Source organism: Esox lucius, chromosome 6, assembly GCF_011004845.1.
Source record: "Esox lucius isolate fEsoLuc1 chromosome 6, fEsoLuc1.pri, whole genome shotgun sequence".
In the NCBI taxonomy this organism is placed as follows: Eukaryota; Metazoa; Chordata; class Actinopteri; order Esociformes; family Esocidae; genus Esox; species Esox lucius.
This window is the reverse complement of record NC_047574.1, coordinates 25,632,811-25,655,590: the sequence shown is the minus strand read 5'-3', so window position 1 is coordinate 25,655,590 and position 22,780 is coordinate 25,632,811. Positions and strand designations below refer to the sequence as shown.

General features: G+C 40.9%; 1 protein-coding gene across 1 annotated transcript in view; it reads right to left on the bottom strand.

Moving 5' to 3' along the window:
• LOC105025512 (synapse differentiation-inducing gene protein 1) overlaps positions 1-22,565 on the bottom strand; it is a 33,708-nt gene extending 11,143 nt beyond the window's left edge. Inside the window, exons 1-3 of the mRNA XM_010896238.4 lie at positions 22,209-22,565; positions 14,526-15,198; positions 7,508-7,645 (exon numbers count right to left, since the gene is read on the bottom strand). Of these exons, the coding sequence (XP_010894540.2) occupies positions 7,508-7,645; positions 14,526-15,092 (705 nt within the window). The 5' untranslated portion in view covers positions 15,093-15,198; positions 22,209-22,565. The remainder of the gene's footprint in view (positions 1-7,507; positions 7,646-14,525; positions 15,199-22,208) is intronic.
• Positions 22,566-22,780: the final 215 nt, after the last annotated feature.

Genomic DNA, 22,780 nt, shown 5'->3' with positions numbered 1-22,780 from the left:
GAAATCTTACAGACAGTCCCATTTTCCTGCCAGCCCTCCCTGCAACTAATGAGCATACTAAGTGTGCAAATATGGTTAACGACCCTAATGTTCTGCACAGGCGAGAAACAGTTCTTTGTAATTACTGGTTCAATTCAAGTCAGCATAATTAATTACAATCAAAGCAAAAACAAATTAACCATGGAGCAACTGCAGTTCCTTAGACCCAACAAGGACAAACCGGAAAAAAACACAACATCATGTTGAGGTTGATGGAAAACGTGTTTTACAAACACATTACACAATTTCCTTCAACCCTTGAGATCTGAGGGGATTGACTGAAAAAAAAGTATTTTCCATTTTAACAACAGACTTAAATACAGTCCTCCTACACTATAATCCACAGTGACATTAATGTACTGTATCCACTCCATGAAAGTGTACAGAAGTAGGTCATTGTGGATATTTCTGCAAGGCAAATAGGAGGAAAGAACATGAAAGCCCACCCATGATACAGAGTGAAAAAATATGTGCTTTGTGGAATATGTCCATCATTGCCCAAGGAGGGTATTTGTTCACAGCTTATTCCATACAAGGCCCACTCTCACATTCTATCGAGCCAAAATATTACGTAAAAAGCTTACCCCATTTGTGTGGAGCATGCTCTAAGCAGTGAATCAGATTATGCACACTGGCTTAGCAAAAACAGATTGTTGCAGTTTGGTATCAGAACAGTAAGAGACCTCTCTACGGAGCCGGGACCTATTCAACTTTGTCCATGTCATTTTATGGAGCTTGATTAAAATAAGATCAACAATAATAAGATAACTCTTCATGAAAACACGATATAGAAGACACGATATAGCATGAAAATCTTGTGTTTATCCATCGTGCCATTTTTATGAATCAACACTAGACAGTTAAATAACAATTCCAAGACAATCCCCGCAAAGAGAGAACTAAAGTTTCCCAGGGATCAGAAAATAACGTCCAGTGTATGTATTCTGTTTAGTGTGGGGAGACATTGGGACAAATCAGGAACTAGACAACACTTTAGGTGACTGTTTAATGATGTTCTGGCAATTCATCTTTGTTTGCATGGATCATTCTAGACAAAATGAATGAGTCCACAAAATCTGCCAATAACAGAATACATTTCATTCTATTCTTGTTTGTTTTTGTGTCTCTTTGATAATGATAATACCCAATGGAAAAGCACAATACTTGTCTCAACCAAACTAAATTAGCTGTTAGTTGTTCTTACAGAGCAGCTAAATGGCCAGTCGGGGTGATTCATCTCTAGTCTAATCTGTGGGCTGGCAAATGGGCTCATTGATTAATTCAATTTTATTTGGGCAAACGACATAGACAACAATATGTACTATGTCACAGCAGCTGGTGGACCTAATCAGGTTTAATATTGGTAGTTCTGTGTTTTAGGACACAGCCCTTTTGACTGTAATGAGAGCCATTTCCATCTCTATAAGTGTGTGTAGCATTTCTTTCTAAATTCCTTTTTGAACAGAATCTATAACTGTGTTAGTAATCTTTAATAAGTGTACTAATCATTTTTGAGGGGACACAGCAGTATTTCACTATGGAATAATGAGACATAGAAGATTCAATTCACATGTAAGGTCAGTTTAAAAGCCTTTTATAATTGCCTCGTTGCCAGGTACTGGCAGCATTATTGCTTTAGCCAACTTACCTGTCGTTTTTCATGGTCATGTCAGCACATGGTCATGTCGTGGTGACCTTTACACACTGTTTAACTGGCCCTCTCTACATACACAACATATGACTCCCTGATACCAATTTCCTTTTGATAAATGTCCCCTCTATTTCAGCTCACTTCTTAACATCTGTTATTCCAATAGTAGCCTCCTCTCTTGTAGATATCTCATTCTGATCATTCCTAAAAGCTACACTTTCTTTAGTTATCATTAATTGCATTTGGCTGCAGTGAATGACTGGAACAAATTGCAAAAGACCTTTAAGCTTGATACTTTCATCACACTCATTTAAAAACAAACTTTCCAAGCTTCTATCCAATAAGTTTTCCTTCTGAATGGATCAAATATATGTGTTGTATTTGGTGTAATTTATTATTTTTTATTTCCGTGTATATCCAGTTTTCTGTTTGTTCATTTGTATTTGTTGCATAATTTGTGTGATTCCTTGCGTTGTTTTGTCATCTTGCAATTAAATCCCTTTGGCCAGGTCATTGACAGTGATCCTTCTTTCTGACTTACTTGGCTAAATATTGGTAAAATAAAATTTAAAAAAAGATAAAAAAATGCTAAACATCAACTGTCATACACTGCTGTCAATGTGATCAACTGTCATACACTGCTGTCAATGTGATCAACTGTCATACACTGCTGTCAATATGATCAACTGTCATGCACTGCTGTCAATGTGATCAACTGTCATACACTGCTGTCAATGTGATCAACTGTCATACACTGCTGTCAATGTGATCAACTGTCATACACTGCTGTCAATATGATCAACTGTCATTCATTGCTGTAAATATGATCAACTGTCATACACTGCTGTCAATATGATCAACTGTCATACACTGCTGTCAATGTGATCAACTGTCATACACTGCTGTCAATATGATCAACTGTCATACACTGCTGTCAATGTGATCAACTGTCATACACTGCTGTCAATGTGATCAACTGTCATACACTGCTGTCAATATGATCAACTGTCATACACTGCTGTCAATATGATCAACTGTCATACACTGCTGTCAATATGATCAACTGTCATTCATTGCTGTAAATATGATCAACTGTCATACACTGCTGTCAATATGATCAACTGTCATACACTGCTGTCAATGTGATCAACTGTCATACACTGCTGTCAATGTGATCAACTGTCATTCACTGCTGTCAATATGATCAACTGTCATTCATTGCTGTAAATGTGTATGATCAATAGTCATTACTAACTGTCAAAGGCTGCCAGGTAAGGCAGAGAGACACTGCTGGTGGCCTTGTAATGGAAGTAGAAAGAAGACAAAACACAAACAGTATCCAAGGAAAATTTCTGAACAAGCCTACTGAACAAGCATTGATCTGAACAAGCTTACATTTCAACGTAATCGTTTTTAATTCAGTCTGACTCAGTAGGGGAGTTTCCAGCTGGATAAAAGCCGTCCATGCACCCACTGTGAGACAGTAACACAGGAAACGTGGGAGCAAGAACACTGGAAGATGGTGATCGATGTCACATCGCACAGTAGCAACAATTAAAGGTGCTACACATGGCATTTCTTTTTGTTTTTGCACTATAAATGTCCATATTATATGATGGTGTCATCATCCCACTATTACCTTGGATATACTATGGACATTTTTCTTCTGATTGGCTTTGATATTCGCCTACTCACTGTTTGAATGAACCATAGTGCTTATATAATTCGCTTATCCTCCAAATGGGGGGACAAATCCCATGTGTAGCACCTTTAATGATGATGACAAGGGTGATAATGACAATGATGTTCTGTATCTTACTTGGTAAACACACAATTGGACCAAAGACTTGATGTAATACTGTGCAGAAAAATTCAACAGGCAGCTGTAAAGCTACTGTGTTGTCATTGTGATGGAGTGGACTGGGGGGGGGGGGGCGCTTTTTAATCTTACCCATTAAATCTGGATTGGCTCAGTTTAAAGCTCTGCTCCTACACCCTGTTGCTCCGATGAGCTGTGTATTGATTTGTCCACACTTCCTCAAAGCACAAAGTTTATTAAAGTCTTGAGCAGTGCAGATGATAAAGGTAACCAATTAAAATGGCTACAGCCTTTACAGTTGCTATCGATAGGCAGATACAAAGTGTAACATTTCTGATAGCTCTTTCTGACATCCTTCCATTGACAAAGATGTTCCCTTCTAATGTGAACAGCTGTAAAAATGAGAACAAGGCACATCTTAGAGCGACCCCATAAGCAATAATCTGGTCTTTGATTAAAGTGCATTCAAGGTGACTGACAACAGGAAGTAATTCGCTGTGGGAGGTGCATAAAGGGAACCTGTGCCATGACTCAAACTATCAATGTGTGGGTTGAAAGGAACATGGTTCATCTGTAGAGGACACATAAATAAAATTGCTGATTGTCACTGTAGCAATTCCTTGCTTTTACTGCTGATCCTAACAAACATCAATATGTCAGTGTCTTTCTTAAGGCTGGCACTTCCCTTAATTCTTTAGGCAGACCACCTAAAATGGTCCTCAAAACACAATGTGTACGTTTTGAGGATCACTCGTGGAAGGGGGATGATCAGAACAGATTTATGTAACATGAGCTTGTCCATGTATTTTCAGATCACTGAGACTAAAAACCTTTTCAAACATGTTCCTTTCAGGATCTTTCAATGGCAGCTTTGAATATCTAATCTTTGATGATACCCAACATGGGTTTCTGTTGTTTTAACTTCATCTTGAGGCTGCAAGGCTTTGTAGCTGGATTTTAGAGAATTGATTTTAGCGTGGGTTGTGTTGCCCATGCCAACTGAGCAGGGTTTTTTTTAACCTGGAGAATAAGAGAGATGTAGGTGTGTGAGTCGTGACGTGCAGTCAGACAGGGGTGGTGCTGCGGGGGTAGTTGGCTGCTGCCAGAGGCTTTGAGCAGCTCACAGAGATATTAGATCATTACATAGGGAAGACCACTGTCAAACATATTCATCTAGCAACCGAATCAATGTCCTTCTAATATCCTGGCTGGAAAAGCAACTATTGTATAGGCCAATTACATTTCCATATGAGATCTATGTTGTAGACGGTCTAAATGGTCTACATTTCTGAGAATATCATGAATTAATGATATTAAATGTGTTATAGACAAGTGTTTTACTTAAGTTATTACAGATTTCCTTTTCCTGCAAATAGCATGATAGCATGACTGAATTTCATGGTGGCTTAAGTGGATAAAACCTTGTGATTTTCTTGTGGTGTTATCACAAAATCACTGTGTACAGAACACTACAGACAAAGCAACATTCTCCTGTCATGCAATGATCCAATTTCTTTTACATACACTGAACATAATTATAAATGCAACACTTTTGTTTTTGCCCCCATTTATCATGAGCTGAACTCAAATATCTAAGACTTTCTCTATGTACACAAAAGGCCTATTTCTCTCATAAATTGTTCACAAATCTGTCGAAATCTGTATTAGTGAGCACTTGCCGAGATAATCCATACACCTGACAGGTGTGGCATATCAAGATGCTGATTAGACAGCATGATTATTGCACAGGTGTTCCTTAGGCTGGCCACAATAAAAGGCCACTCTAAATTGGGCAGTTTCACTGTATTGGGAGTGTCCGGGGGGGCCCAAAAACCAGTCAGTATCTGGTGTGACCACCATTTGCCTCACGCAGTGCAACACATCTCCTTCGCATAGAGTTGATCAGGTTGTTCATTGTGGCCTGTGGAATGTTGGTCCACTCCTCTTCAATGGTTGTGCGAAGTTGCTGGATATTGGCAGGACCTGGAACACACTGTCGTATATGCTGATCCAGAGCATCCCAAACATGCTCAATGGGTGACATGTCCGGTGAGTATGCTGGCCATGCAAGAATATGGATGTTTTCAGCTTCCAGGAATTGTGTACAGATCCTTGCAACATGGGACCATGCATTATCATGTTGTAACATGAGGTGATGGTCGTGGATGAATGGCACATGTTAATTTCAATATAATGTTGATGTATTTTTAGCTTTTCAAGCCACACTCAACTTTTTCTTATATAAAACCAATTATACTCAACTGTAATAAAACTAACAAAAATATTGGTATATGAACACAACCAACACTTAGGCAATTCCCTGGCACACTGGAAGTACTGAATGCTTTATTTATAATTATACAGCCATGTTTTAACATTTATTATTCATGATTACTTTGTTATTCGTTCCAGGACGATAATAATTATTGCTGAATTATTACAAAGAGTGTACTTGCTATTGAGTTGTGGGTCTAGCTCCTTTAAATGTATGCCTAGCACCTTAACTGTAAGCCATGACTACAGACTCGGTCCAGACCACTGTCAACCTGAACAATACGCTCATAGAAGTCATAGAAGAACCGCAGGGTAACATAAAGGGATCTACAGGCATGTCTTGCCACAATCAAAGTCCTTTAGTACATTTTCAGCCACCTTTACTTTTTTGTGCTTTTAAATCCTTTCTCTTCGATGCTCATTGCACTTATCAACTTTTTCTGCCCCCCTCAGTGTGTGTTTGTGGTGGGGAAGAGGCAGGCTAGTAATGAAACCCTGGCATGGACAGGATGGACAAATGAGCCGGGAAGGTGAAGAAGGTGCCACTGGCCGACCCAAGCAGTCCCCAAACCTTGCCCCAGCTGTACGACACAGGCCAGGACCAAAAAAAAAACTGTTTTACATCAGCCCTGCAGCCCAACAGCCTACAATGTGATAGGCCCCCTGGAAATTCTCACATGGCCCCAGACGGCCAGTCCACTAAAGGCTACATTGGAGGTCAAGAAGGAAGAACCTCTGCTCTCAAAAAGGAATAGACATGACTAACATTTGCCATTAAACACCTGGGTAAAGACCAAAACTGCTAGAACAATATGCCTTGGACAGATGAGTGAAAGGTGTAGTTGTTTGGCCGCAATACCAGTGCAGTATTTGCTGAAAATGAAAAACTGCCCTTTACAACCCCATAACAACCGTAAAGTAAGGAGGCAGTGGCATTATGGTTTGGGGCTGTTTTGCTGCCTTCAGGATCAGACCAACTTGCCATCATTGTGTCAGCCATAAATGTCATATTGTACCAGAGAATTCTTGAGGAGCATATGAGGCCATCTGTCAAAAAACTGAAGCTGAACCAAATATGTACCTTGAAACAGGACTATGATCCTGTTGTAACAAAGCTACAACAGAAAGCCTCAAAAAGAAGTGGAGGGTTATGGAATGGCAAAGTCAATGCACAGATCTCAGTCATATCAAAATTCTGTAGGGGTACTGTATGCAAGAAAGCTCTCAAACATGACATCTAAAGTATGTAAGAGACAGATGAACAGTTACAAGAAATGGCTACATGAACTTATTTCAGACAAAGGTGGCAACGCCAATTATGGAAGCAAGGGTTGTAATAAATTCTCGGCACTATGGAAATTCTTTTTTGTTGATATTTGATGTATAAATTATTGAAAAGTATAAACTTTCATTGTCATTTGTTATATTGTTTACTTATTTCTGTCAATTAAAGTAAACAATCACCTATCCCTATGTCCAAATATGTAAAAAAAAAAAAAGAAATTAAAAAAGACAAAAAAGACTTTCCAGGGAATGTACTTTTTCACATGACTGTACATATCTTCTTGACAAGCATGTTTGAAGCACCCAATACTATGATGACCCAAAAATAAATAATTTGTCTTATATAGGCTATTAATTAAAGGAAGGTGTACACATTCTGTATGCCTTGATATTCACTACTGGTGGCGGACCAGCCGCGGTCGTGTGTAGCCAGTCCTTACCTCATGAGACAGGTAGAAGGCAGCGATCCCCAGGGGCCAGAAGCAGCACAGCATGGAGAACACGCTCAGGCCCAAGTGATCCCTCGGTGGCATCATGAGGAAGTTGTCTTCACTCTCCGAGTCGCTCGTGTATTCACTCTGTGAAAGCACAGTTACTACTTTAGATTTTTTAAATTATTTCTATTTACTAACACATTCTTTACGATAGGTTGTTTTTGGGTTGTGTTATGGTTAACTGTCTTTACTGCTAGGGGATTCGAACCAGAAACCTTTTGACTGACTGGCCTGATGCTCCAGACCCTTAGGTAGAGAAGATTTCTCTAGGGCAGCATATGTCCTTGCGGATGTTTAGTTGAAATCAATTTCTGTCTTTTTAGACTACAGATGATGTCATTGGTATTATAAAGGCACCAGCTGGCACAGGTGGGCTCTCTTATCGATTTGAACTAGGGGGCCCCTATACAAATGTTCACTTACAGGGGCAAAACCAGCCATGCCAGCTGGACAATGACGGTAACAAACAACCATTTAAACCCACCGCATCTCTTTCTCTCTGTCTCTCTCTCTCTCTAAAATTGGGTATTGTGAGGACATTGTCAGGACATTCGTGTTCTGGAGGCAGGATTAGCAGGACTACACTCTAGCTAATTAACTTCAGATGGAATCTGAGCTAGACCCAAAAATGCGTAATTCACTAATCTAATTCAACACACGCTGCCTGAATCCGACAGTAATAAGGACACAGAGTCAGAAATGTGGCTCCATAATAGAATAGTCAAGTGCTCCATTAACTGGATTCTGAGAAAGACTTCAATGTTTGATCAAGTCAGAAGGCACTGTACATTTTAAGATATGTTGCTATATCTTAGTATTTTTTTTTTAACACTTACAGTAATGTTAACAGATCTTCACCCAAAAGCTAATACTAGCACAAGCTTATCTAATTAAACAAATGACACAACATTTTTAAACTTATTAGTACAATGAACAAAGATATTCAACATCCAATTCTCCTGTGGGGAAATGAATTGACCCCCAACACTCAATAACTGGTTGTGCTACCTTTAGCTGTAATGACTAAAGCCAAATGCTTCCTGTAGTTCTTGATTGGTGGCTTTAGAGCAATTTTGTCCAACTCTTTCTTAAATAACTGCTTTAATTCAGTGATGCTTTTGGGTTTATGTGTTGTAGATAATTGTTTTGCTGCATGAGATCTGTGTCATCCTCTGGTCCTCACCCCTCTCCTCAGCACGACACACCCACACAGGCACCTGGCCACGCCCACTCTGGCAGATCTCACTTACCGGAATACTGATTATGATCACCTGTTTCTTATTCTCTCATTCCCACCACAGTACTTAAGCCAGCAGTCCCCGCCAGACCTGAGAGATTGATTGTTCGCGCCATATATTATCGTTACTGCTGCTTTTGGATTATTGACCACAACCCTTGCCTCAGAGATCTCACTGGACTACATCTTTTGCCTTCGCCCCTCCTGTACCTTCGCCTGGTTATACAGTCTTCACCTGTGTTTGAACCTGCCTGTCCTCCACCAAGAAACTGCCTCGCCCTTTTGGATATATTGCCTGCTGTGTTTGAACCTGCCTGTCCTCCACCAAGAAACGGCCTAGCCCTTTTGGATATATTGCCAGCTGTGTTTGACCATACGTGAGGATGCTGTTTGTAGACTACAGCTCGGCATTCAGCACTATTGTGCCCGCTTTTGTGCTGGGTCTTAACACCTCCATTTGCAATTGGATCCTGGACTTCCTGACGAGTAGACTCCAGGTGGTGAGAATGGGCAACCTCACCTCCTGTACACTGATCCTGAGCACCGGAGCCCCCCAGGGCTGCGTACTCAGTCCCCTCATGTACTCCCTGTTCATGCATGAATGCATGGCCACACACAGCTTTAAAGTCATCCTTAAGTTTGCGGACAATACCACTATCCTGGATCTCATCTCAAACAATGATGAGACCGCTTACATGATGACCTGGCTACATGGTGCCAGGACAACAACATCTCTCTCAACGTCTGCAAGACTAAGGAGAGGATTGTGGATTTCAGGAAGCGACAGAGGGGGGGTCATACACATCAATGGAGCTAAGGTGGAGAGAGTCTCCAACTTTAAGTTCCTCTGTGTGTTCATCAAAGACGACCCCACCTGGTCCAGGCAAGCAGACACAACAGTGAAAACTGCACTTCCTGAGGAGACTCAAGAAGTTTGGCATGTTTGCAAAAATTCTCACCAACTTCTACAGGTGCCCCATTAAGAGCATCCTCTCAGACTGCATTACTGCCTGATACGGCAGCTGTTCTGCTGCTGATCGCAAGGACCTCCAGAGGGTGGTGAAGTCTGCGGATTGTGTCATCGGCTGCCATCTACCCTCTGTGCAAGGCATCTACCATACACGATGCCTTAGGAAAGCACGGAACATCATCAAAGAGAACAGCCGCCCAGGCTATGGTCTGTTCACAGTGCTGCCGTCTGATAGACACTACCGGAGCATCAGGGCACGCACTTCCAGACTCACAAACAGTTTTTTCCTTCAGGCCATAAAGCTTCTCAACCAACAACAGTGATCTATGATTATATTGATCACATGAACATTCCAAATACTCTGAAGTCTTTCTATGTACATTCAATGAACATTAGAATATTTGGATGTACAATTCATAGGCATATTAAACTGATATTTATAAAATGCAATACTTCTACCCATATGGTTCATATTCCCCATTCTACATTCTTTAAAATTGCTGCTAGTTTACATTGTTGTGTACATTTTTGCTATATTTTTGCTATATATATTGTTCAATTATTACTGCATAGATGTTATGTGCCATGTCACAAGAATTTCTTTTTTCAGAATGACGCTGTGTTATTCGGTGAATTTGATAAATAAAAAAGACTTTGACAATGTCCAAACATAAAATTCATCAAGATATTGGGTCTGAACTTGAAACAAGCAGTTCATGCACAAAAAACTAAATTATTCTGTATTCAAAAGCAATTGGACCAAAATTCCACAACCAGATACTGAATGTAATTGAGTAATTTATTTTTCATACATGGGAACTGGGAACTGCAAAATGTGTTAATTAAATACAAAGGAAAAATATCAAGTCCTTCCCACCGCTGAAAACGAAATACATATTTGAAAAATTAAAAGCCAATGTTTCAGCCTACAACATTTCTTCATATAAATGTCAAAACATTTCAAAATGTTGAGATCAAAATGTTGAAGTTTTTGTTCACGCAGGTTCACATATCTTATTTTAGGTTTTGGTTGAAGATCAGAATGTTTTTTGTTAATTAGTATTATAAATACATGTTTTCTATCTCCACAAATACAGTAAGAAGGTCCATTGTGAAGGCCAGTCCTATAATGTTGAACCACTGTCTAATATTGTCATAGTCATCTGCAGTAATGATTCTGTATGCACCCCATTTTGTACAACATTATTACATTTCTGTGAACTTCAAAGGACCCATGTTCACACTCAGAAGAAATACTTATGCAGTGAGGCAGAGGAGATTTTCTGTTGCTTTGTCTACAGCATTACAACACACAGTAACCTTGACTGGCATACATTAAGTTTCTTTGAAAGTTAGACACAGGTATAATATATATCAAGACAGCCATGCAGCCTACACAAATCAATTCTCCTGACTGGTCTGTCCTATAGCCTCCTCAGCGGGGAAATGCCTGGGCTATACTGAATCAGAACAGGTGGTGGAAAAAGCCGGAATCAGCAGGCACCCAGTGGTCCAGACGGCCCTTCACTTTTCCTCCCAATTCTCCTCTATCATGTCTCCTCACAGTCTGGTCTCACCATATTATCTTCATATGCTCTTTTCATTCTCCTCTCACCGCATCATATCCATTCCCTCCTCCCCTCTCTCCACTCACCGCATCATATCCATTCCCTCCTACCCTTTTTCTCCTAAGTTCTAGCCTCAGCAGAGCCCCTTTTATGCTGAGGTAGCTTTGCAATAGCCTGATATTTATCAGATATGAAGCCACATGTAGTATTGATCTCTCTTACTGTATAGAAGGGTAGCCTTAGTGAACAGCTTAAAGGGTAAAAGAGATACATTTATTTCAGAAAAAATTCTGAAATCGATCTGATCCATTTGTATTTGTCTCAGACAGTAATGCAAACATACAGTATATGCAAGTACATAACCTTCGAATGTTTACAGTGTTATGTGTTATTACCTACAGTACCAGTCAAAAGATTACTATTCAGTTCTATTTGTTTCTTCTTTTTACTATTTTCCATATTGTAGAATTATAGTGAATACATCAAAACTACTGAAATAACATATATAGAATCACGTAGAAGCCAAAAAAAGGGTTAAACAGATCAAAATCCATATAATATTGTAGACTCTTCAAAGTAGCCGCCCTTTGCCTTGATGAAACCTTTGAACACTCTTTGCATTCTCTCAACGATCTTCATGAGGTAGGTCATGGCTATCACAGTATTCTGCAGCAAGAAGCCATCGCATCTGGTTTGCACTTAGTGGAAGTATCATTTGTTTTTCATCAGGACAATGGTGACTATCAGGCGACTACCTAGTGAAGCTGGTAAAGAGAATGCAAAAAGTGTACAAAGCTGTCATCAAGGTGAAGGGAAGCAAATAATCTATTTTGAGTATTTTGAGTTGTTTAACACTTTTTTGGTTACTACATGATTCCATGTGTTATTTCATACTTTTGGTCTTCACTATTATTCTGCAATGTAGATCCCTGTTTCCAAAATGTAATGTCTTAACAAAAGTGTTGGTGACCCACAATAACAGTCAAAGGTTTGGACCCATCTACTCATTCAAGGGTTTTTCTTTATTTCTACTATTTTCTAAAACCCCCTTTCTAAGAAAGTTGGGACACGGCATAAAATGCTAATAAAAACAGAATGCAATGATGTGCAAATCATTTATCCCTGTATTTAATAGAAAATAGTACAAAGATAACATGTCAAATGTTGAAATTGAGAAATTATATTGTTTCTGGAAAGGACAGGGGCATGTTTACCACTGTGTTGCTTCAACTGTTCTTTTAACAATACTCTGTAAATGTTTGGGAACTGAGGAGACCAGTTGCTGTAGGTTTGAAAGTGAAATGTTTTCCCATGCTGGCCTGATAGGATTACTTTTCATTTCATAATGCGCCAAATGTTTTCAATGGGTGACAGGTCTGGACTGCAGGCAGGCCAGTTTAGCACCCAGACTCATTTACTACAGAGCCATGCTTTTGTAATACGTGCACAATGTGGTTTGGCATCGTCTTGTTGAAATAAGCAAGGCCTTCCTTGAAAAATATATGGTCTCGATGCCAGCAAATGTTGCTCCAAAACCTGTATATATTGTTCCGCACTAATGGTGCCTTCACAGATGTGCAAGTCACCCATGTCATGTGCACTAATGCACCCCCATACCATCAAAGATGCTGGCTTTTGAACTGTGCGCTGATAACAAACTGGATGGTCCCTCTCCTCTTTAGTCCAGAGGACATTGCATCTATGATTCTGTGAGGTGCGAGGATAGTGAGTGCGTAATGGAGAGGCAAAAACAAAAGTAATAAAACAATACTGACACGAGGACTGACATTTCTTGTCTTTATCAAAGAAAAATAGCAGTACCACACGGTCTCAACAAACATAGACACAATAACCTGTGAGGTGTGGGGGAAAATAAGGAACCTAAATAGACATGGAAATGGCGAACTGAAAACAGGTGTGTGGGTGTGATGGGTACACTGCTGCCATCTGCTCCAGCCGGCGATTAGTAGACTGGCGAGGTGGAGCACCGGAGAGGGAGAGAGCACACAGCGCCATGCGGAGTAGCCATTACAGGTTCCCAAAAATAATTTCTAATTTTGATTTGTCAGACTACAGGACGGTTTTCCACTTCGGATCAGTTCATCTCAAATATCCTTGGACCCAGAGAAGACGACGACGGTTCAGGTCCTTGTTTATATATGGTTACTTCTTTGCATGGTAGAGTTTTAACGTGGATGCAGCGACATACTGTGTTCACAGACAATGGTATTCGGAAGTGTTCCTGAGTCCATGCAGTGATTTCTACTGCAGAATCGTGTCTGTTTTTAAAGCAGTGCTGTCTGAGGGCCCGAAGATCACGGCCATCCAATATAGATTTTTGGCCTTGTCCCTTGTGTACAGAGATTACTTCAGATTCTCTGAATCTTTAATGATACATGATGACATCCCCAAACTCTTTGCAATTTTACTTTGACAAATGCACTATTTGTCTGCACAGTCTGTCACAGAGTGGTGAACCCCTCACTATCCTCACTTCTGACAAACCCGTTCTCCCTGGAATGATATTTTAATATCCAGTCATGCTAGTGACCTATTGTCAATTGACCTAATTAGTTTTGTGATATTTCACCAGGTTTGGTTTTTTAGGATTACACAACTTTCCACTCTTTTGTTGCCTCTGTCCCAACTTTTCTGAAACGTATTGCTGGCATAAAATTAAAAGTGGGCATACATTTTTCAAGACACAATAAAATGTTTAAAAATGTCATATGTTGTCTTTGTAATATGTTCTATTGAATATAGGGTTTAAATTATTTGCACAACATTGCATTCTCTTTGTATTTACATTTCACGCAGCCTCCCAACTTTTTTAGAAAGGGGGTTGTAGAAAATATTAGAAATAAAGAAATAACCTGGAATGAGTAGATGGCTCCAAACTTCTGTCTGTTACTGTTGGTCATCTACTCTTTTGTTCAGACATTAAAACTCTCTCCCTCTAACCTTTTATAAATTTGTTGTAGCCCTGAACAATACATGCATCCCTGATTAACTGACATGTATGAAAGCATACCTGATTCATAAATCATGGCCTTGCAAATTAGCTGACAAATCTAATCAGGTTTGCTAGCTCTGGGATATATTATATATGTGGGGGTCCCTGAGGAGAGGGTTGAAGACCACTGTAAAATGTTATGATATATATTATGATATAATCAAGCAGAGCCTTACCTCCAGCTCCTGGAATTCATCATCGTCATCAATGTCGTAGGAAAGGGTCTGGATCTTTGCATCCTCCCCAGATAGGTCCAGGAACTTGCTGTCGGCGTACATCAATGCATCCTTGGAGGCGGCTGAAGAGCCAGGCGCCAAGTCCTCTATGAAAGTAGTCTCACAGCAGTCCCCAACCCCTCCATCCCCCCAGGCCCGCAGCATGTTCTCCGAGTACAGGATCAGGTTAGGCCTGAAGCAGGGGTCAATGCCCTGGGGTAGAGTGCTGGGGTTTAGCAGCTGTGGGGTTGCCCCTCCACTGCCCATGCCCCTCCCATTCTGCTCCTGTTGGGGCGATAGGTTGACTACCATGTGACCCTGGTACTGGGGGGGTGAGTACACCGACACAAGGCCTTCCTTAGTCTCAACCATCAGGCTGTGTGTGTTGATCAGACCGTTGTGCTTGCAGGGGCCCAGCCCTGCATCTCCTCCTGCCTTGGCTGGCGACATCGTCCTCTGGGTAGTGGGCTCAGCCTCCACAGGCTGGCTGGAGCCCAACCCTGCACCCTGTCCCAGTTCACCTTCCATCTTGGCTTACTGAGCTGGATTGTTGGATCAAATCCCCTCCTCTTCAGAGGCCTCCCTCACATGGTCCTTGGGTTGGGGAAGGCATGGGATGGCAGGCTGCACTCTCCTGTGGGAGGTCAGATTAAAATGGTTGACCATATCTAAACTGCTTGATATACAATTTGCATTGTTTTCTCTCCATCGATGCAGCATAAAGTCAGCCAGATTTTTACCACTAGCTGTTTTGTTTATTCAGGTTATTGAATTGGTATTCCAGGGGAAAATAAGACACTTTTTTTCATTAGTGTTAGATTTTCTGCCTAGTTTCTTATAACCTTGCTTTCAGTAGTTAATGTTTTTAATTGCGCCAATTGATTTAGGTAAATCCAGCTCAGTCATGTTCACGTTAAGGAGGTTATGAAAAAGTGAGGAAGTGTTTTGTCAATTATCTGCCACAATCTCTGCAAAGGTTTAATGGCACAGCTGCCAGTTACAAAACATCAAACCCGCCAAGCATTAATCCTGTGGGCTTCTGTGCCACCTAACTCCCAGCATTTATCACTTTGCATTTCATGTGGTGAGGTGTGTACCAACAGATGCATTTGGATGGCAAACACACATATGCCCATAAATGCACGTGCTCACACACACACACACACACATGGATGGACACAAATACACGCACAGCACATTCACCTTACATTTCCCTCTGTCTGCTGTGCAAGCTTTTTGTTCTGAACCATGCAAATGCAACATACCCTCGTAAACAGCAATGTTGCATCTCAGAGCCATTGATTCCACTGTTGCATTATCTATCTGCATGCTCTTCCTTGCCAAGGGCTGTAACGGAAAAGCTTTTTTGCTAGCTTCAGCAATAAACTGTGTGTAGGGTGACAAATGATCCTGTGCAGGGAAGAATTTAATAGACATGACATTCTGAGTGGTCTTACTACCCAGCTGGTCTATTCAAACCTAGCCAGCTTCAGTCAGCTTCACATTCCAGCTCTGGGTTCACCCATGACATTGGATACCAATCATTCATGTATATTTTATTATGCCCTTTTTCACGTCAGTGGTTTTCACAGATACCCTAACTAAAATCCCAAAGAGAGAGCGAAAACAAGAAATTGAGGCACGGTGTCTATGAAAACCCACCAGTAGGTTCAGAATCTAGTAAGAAACCTGGAGCGGAGCTAGACCCTGAGGGTGGGCCAGTCGTCTACTGGTTGTTCCAGGTGAAGATTATAAGAGGACGTAACCTTTTTAAGCCACCCCAATATTTTTACGTTTTTACACGTTCAGCCAAACAGCGGATTAATAAATCAAGATCAGCTGCACAACCAGGTGGACAATTGCAGGGATGACCATGTGGGCAGTGATGGGATTTGTCAAGCAGATGCTAGATCTGCAACACAATCAGCTGGACTTTGCACAGAGACTGCCAGGAGTCATCAGGCTAGGTGGTCATAAGGCATGGTCCAAGAACTCAGATCCTCCAAAGACTCAAATTGGACACCAGAGAAAATAGAGGGAATGTTCCTGAGATCCAAAAGGATACCTCAGCATGGAATTCAGAATGACCATAGTCCTTAGGCACATGTATAACATTGCGGTGTAAAAACTTGGGACTGAGATGGGGGATCCAGATACACTGTGGCTCCAACCAATGACAACCCCAGACAGAGCCAAATAGCAGGAAATAGCTCCACCCATTTTGACAAGCACAACATCACCAAAAAGACACAACCAACTGCAAACCACCCTGAGACAAGGCCGTGTATAGCCAGTAGAGTTCACTCCCATTGCATGAGCGTAAGGTATGGTACAGGGTAACACAAGTAAGCCAGAGACTTTGCTCCTGTATTATAATAGCAGTGGAGAGAGTATATCCCAGTGGAGAGTGGTGAGCCTTCCAGGCACACGACAGCAAAGCAAGGATGGTTGGTCAATCTAGTGCCTGTTAGGTCCTGTCAGGTCTATGTGCCTGGAGGACACAGTCAGGGCATCTCTGTGCTTATGTTTATTTATCCCCAATCAGAGGCAATATGGAGCAGCTGCCTCTGATTGGGGATCCTGTCTAAGTTGATTTAGTTCTGCTTTCATTTGTTGGTCATTGTTTGTAGTTTGCGTTGTGTTTTGCTGCTCCTCAGTTCATGGTTGTACTCTCCTTTTGTTATTTCTGTTCAGTGGAAAAAGTTAATAAAAGGATGTTCAACAGCTCTGCGCCTCGTGTCCTTCCTAAACTGAACCTTGACAGTGCCTTGGCGTTCACTTTCACACCCTTAAGACAGACTACACTTAATCATAGACCATACTGAAGAGATGAGACTTCAGTAAAAACTTAAAAGTTGAGATAACGCTGTAAAAATGCAAAGAAACAAAAAACAATGAAAAGTAAGTCATCCAATTTGAGATCTGGTGTTTGGGGGATATTTTTATATAATTTAAGTATGATGAGAAACCAAAAGTGTTAGAGAGAATAGAGAGTGGCTGAGGTTAGTCAAGTGGTGTAAGCCACTGATTCCAGTGCACTGCTGCCGCAAATGTTCCAATCTTTCGAAATGCTCTACTACTTAATGTAATAATTACTAATATTAACAAAAATCTTCTCAACACAATAGAACATTTTTGAATTTTGCAGTACAATTGTCTTCCTTTGTATTGATCTGTTCATAAAAGTTTGGGAATTCATAGCAAACGTAGTAGATACAGCCTCACTAACAATATGGCAATCAGAGAAAATGATAATAGTTTTTAAAAGATTAAATGGACAATCTTTAAAATAATAGTTATTTTTGAAACACTACCGTTGATCATGCCCATGTGGTGTTCTGTGCCTGGCTGTAGTAAATGCAACCAAACACAGAAAGGTGCTCCTACATTTTTCATTTGCTTGGAGCCAGTAATGCACCCATAAATAACTTCAACAGATGTCACTGGTAAACAGCATGTTCACAATTATCTTGCTTATATACCATACCAACAAACAATAATATTAACATTAACATTCATTAACACAAATCTGAATATGCATTTACCAACACAAATAGTTTAGAATGCTGGCCACAAATGTGAATAGATAATTTCCACAGGCAGGGTTTTCAATAAGCAAGGCTCATTACAACTGCCCCTTTAATATATCTGGCTTAAAAGTGTGTGACTTGATAGTGGTTATCCCGACCTGAACTCAAAGTTGACAAAGGTTACCTTGCTTACTTCTGCAACCTTTGTTTTGGTATACCTTTCTGGTCAGCTGTTTGTAGTATACCCTTCTGGTCAGCTGTTAGTATTATACACTTCTGGTCAGCTGTTAGTATTATACACTTCTGGTCAGCTGTTCATAGTATACCCTTCTGGTCAGCTTTTCATAGTATACCCTTCTGGTCAGCTGTTCCTAATATACCCTTCCAGTCAGCTGTTCACACTATCCCTTCTGGTCATCTGTTGAGTGCATTGCCACAGCCTGTGAAAGCAGATTTCTGTGCAGCACCCTGTGACCAATTTAGAGTATAAGAGGTATTCAAACTTCAATTCTTTATTTGTTGTTTTTTGTCTTTTAAAAAATAGTTCTTTGTTGCTGCTGCTTTGTATTTATACTCGCAGGGAAAGTAAACCAACAGATTTTGGGCATGTTTTATCAAACATGTTTCCTTTAATTAAATAGAAGAAAATAGCATGCCACAATTCCCTTTCCATACCGTTCAAAGGTCAATGCTAAGGTCAAGGCTAAAACCTACAGGCAGGATAGTCATTCAACTGTTCATCATTTCAAAATCTGTATTTACATTAGTAGAATATCTAGCTGTCAACTTTTGGCTCCATGGACATAATGACAGTGCTATCTCTAAGCATATTTGGCCATTGCAAGACCAAGCTTTCAAAGGCTTAACTCAGCACTGAGCCTCCACAAGCATGTGAGTAAATAACTAGCCTTGCTTTCAATAAGAACAATAATGGAACTCTCATCTTCCTGAAAAGATGCTGGATGGGCCACTTCAAAAATTAACTATAGCTCCCTGTTGACAAGAACTATGTGAAGATAGAATGTAAAGTGAAAATTATTCTCCACTCACCAATAAAATACTGTGGAAACAATTAAGATTATTTTTCATTAAAGTCCAATTACCTTTACTGACAATTTTGTTTGTGATTGGATTTTTCATAGGCCATGTAACATGAATTTCAGTAGGTTTCATAAATGTCCTTATGTCATTTAGGTAATAGGCCTAGCAATGCCATGTTATTAGAACAATATTTTTAATAGCCTGAAAAAATTGGGAAAATTATGTTACTGAGCTCTTTTGCCACTGACCAACCTTAACCTCAACAATGCATAAGAGAGACCCGGAACAAATAAAGACATTTGCTTATACTGAAAACATTACTCGAGTCTTATTTTGAATATTTTTATGTGAATTGTATCTTCTAGGCTTGTCATACAAATATAAAATGTATAAGCCAAAAGGAGACACGCCTCTTCAACATTGCGTGGGAGTCGGAGACAGTGCCAAAGGAGTGGTGGTGGTTCCCCTGTTCGAAAAAGGGGGACCAGAGGGTGTGTGCCAATTACAGGGGTATCACACTTCTCAGCCTCCCTGGGAAAGTCTACTCAAAGGTACTGGAAAGGAGGGTTCGGCAGGTAGTCGAACCTCAGATTGAAGAGGAACAATGCGGATTCCATCCTGGTCGCGGAGCAACCGACCAGCTCTTTACTCTTGCAAGGATCCTGGAGGGGGCCTGGGAATATGCCCATCCTGTCTACATGTGTTTTGTGGATCTGGAGAAGGCGTATGACCGGGTCCCCCGAGAGATACTGTGGGAGATGCTGCGGGAGTATGGGTTGAGGAGGTCCCTTCTGAGGGCTATCCACTCCCTGTACGTCCAAAGTGAGAGCTGTGTTCGGGTTCTCGCCAGGGCTGCGCTTTGTCACCAGTCCTGTTTGTAACGTTGATGGACAGGATATCGAGGCGTAGTCAGGGTGGGGAGGGTGGGCTGGGGATCTCATCGCTGCTTTTTGTGGATGATGTGGTCCTGACGGCATCATTGGTCTGTGACCTTCAGCACTCACTGGACCGGTTCGCAGCCGAGAGCGAAGTGGTTGGGATGAGGATTAGCATCTCTAAATCTGAGGGCATGGGTCTCAGCAGGAAACCGATGGAGTGCCTCCTCCGGGTAGGGAATGAGGCATTACCCCAAGTAAAGGAGTTCAAGTATCTCAGGGTCTTGTTCGCGAGTGAGGGGACAATGGAGCGGGAGATTGGCCGGAGAATCGGTATCACTTCCATTGTGACGAAAAGATAGCTGAGTCGGAAGGCAAAGCTCTCGATATACCAGTCAATTTTCGTTCCTACCCTCACCTATAGTCATGATCCTCCAGATCCTTCAGGTTTCGGGGCTGTCACTAGGCAATACAGACTTCCTGCAAAGATTTTCTATTGGGTTCAGGTCTGGAGACTGGCTTTTCTTTGAGGCTGTGGTCCCAGGTCTCTTCAGGTCATTGACCAGGTCCTGCTGTGTAGTTCTGGGCTGATCCCTCACCTTCCTCATGATCATTGATGCCCCACGAGGTGAGATCTTGCATGGAGCCCCAGACCGAGGGAGATTGACCGTCATCTTGAACTTCTTCCATTTTCTAAGAATTGCACCAACAGTTGTTGCCTTCTCACCAAGCTGCTTGCCTATTGTCCTGTAGTCCATCCCAGCCTTGTGCAGGTCTAAAATGTTATCCCTGATGTCCTTACACAGCTCTCTGGTCTTAGCCATTGTGGAGAGGTTGGAGTCTGTTTGATTGAGTGTGTGGACATGTGTCTTTTATACAGGTAACCAGTTCAAACAGGTGCAGTTAATACTGGTAATGAGTGGAGAACAGGAGGGCTTAAAGAAAAACTAACAGGATTCTTACTGGTTGGTAGGTGATCAAATACTTATGTCATGCAATAAAATGCAAATTAATTATTTAAAAATCATACACTGTGATTTTCTGGATTTTTGTTTTAGATTCCATCTCTCACAGTTGTAGTGTACCTATAAAATAATTACAGACTTCTACATGCTTTGTAAGTAGGAAAACCTGCAAAATCGGCAGTGTATCAAATACTTGTTCTCCCCACTGTATTTTATATAACATACGTTTAGCATTCAAAAGTATATAGTCTCTGTTTAGTCTCGGTTTCCATATTGCAGGTGTTGTGATTTATAATGCTTGCAGCGTCTCTTTTATAACAAAATACCCTGAGATGCTTATTGTTACTTGGAGGCTACGTAATTCAGAAAGGTTACAATGTAACATATCTAGCACAACGCTTCAAGATGACAATCAAAAGCAATCAGTCCGGCCAGATAAGGCTTACGTTTCCTGATAATTGGGGTAGGTGGGGATTTCTTACTGGTTCCATTAACGCATGCTATCATGGCTAAGTGCAGCGGGGAATTTAACCCCAAAACAGATTGGCCAATTTCACCAGTCTCCAATTTCCTTGAATTTCCATTACATAAATCGAGCATAGGATGCTCGTGCGGTTATATGAACATGTCCTGTTGAACTGATTACAATATAGGCTAATCGAAGTCTATGTAATGATTGGGAAATTAGTCTAAAACGTAGTCTTATGCGTAATAAATTGGCGGCACGAAGTCTCATCCCTGAGAACAGAGGAGCTGTCCATGGTGGTTTCGTTCAAGGATATCTTGTTTGTTGAGCACGGGACGGTCCCCACTCCCCAGACATTTAACACCGCTCCTAGATAGGCTAGCGCGAGTGCAGAGTTGGCATGATGGATATTGCATGGCTGTCTGCTATTGTGAAACATAATTAAAAACAATATGTATTAAAAGAGATCTAGCTACTGTTCTGTTGACCTAATGCAACCCATTTATTTTGTGTTTTTTATCATTCACAATCAACATCACCTAACAAAACAATGGAAATAGCAATCATAGGCATGCTTATGATGACTGCAGTATTCTCAGTTTAATACTATAATGAAATATATATATACAACGTTGGCCAAATGTGTCCCTCTATTAGAACTGCATATCATTTAGAATATTATGCACCGATGTAATCTTGGTGCAATCATTCGTTGCTTTAACCTACAAGTCCGTGATCTGATTGGCAAGGTATTCACAAACACTTACCTCCCAAGGTGAAAAGAGCGTTCTGCGACGAATATGCTCGATCTCGTGGGAAACATAAGTGAACCGAGGGTTTAACAATCCGCTAGTGCTCCTTTCCTTTGTCTGGGAATCCTTAACAGGGTATCCCATATAGATCTGGTCAGAACTCAGTCTCCGCCTTATCTGCCAAAAGGTGTTATGCTAAACTCAAGCATCTGATTAGAGCCTCCACTTTTCTGAAGAGCAGACAGAATTTTTTTTAAATCTGACTTTTCTTTCTTGTACCTGAAATGAGTGTGTTGCATTTTGGCTTCTGCTGCTGGAATGCATACACCATAACCTACAGACCAATCTCCCACAAGAGCATCTTGTGAAGCGAAGTCCAGATGCACTGTAGTTAGACTAGGCGAAAGTGTCGATTAGCATCAGCCTTTCTTAGCATACCTAAGCTAGTCCAATCAGTCTAACGCAGAAGGTACCAAGCAAATTAAATACTTTACCCCACGGTCTTACAAATGGCGTTTATTTGAACTAGTTTTCAGACTTTTTCGTGTTGAAATAGTGTTTTAGAACATATGTTTGAAAAGGTTCGT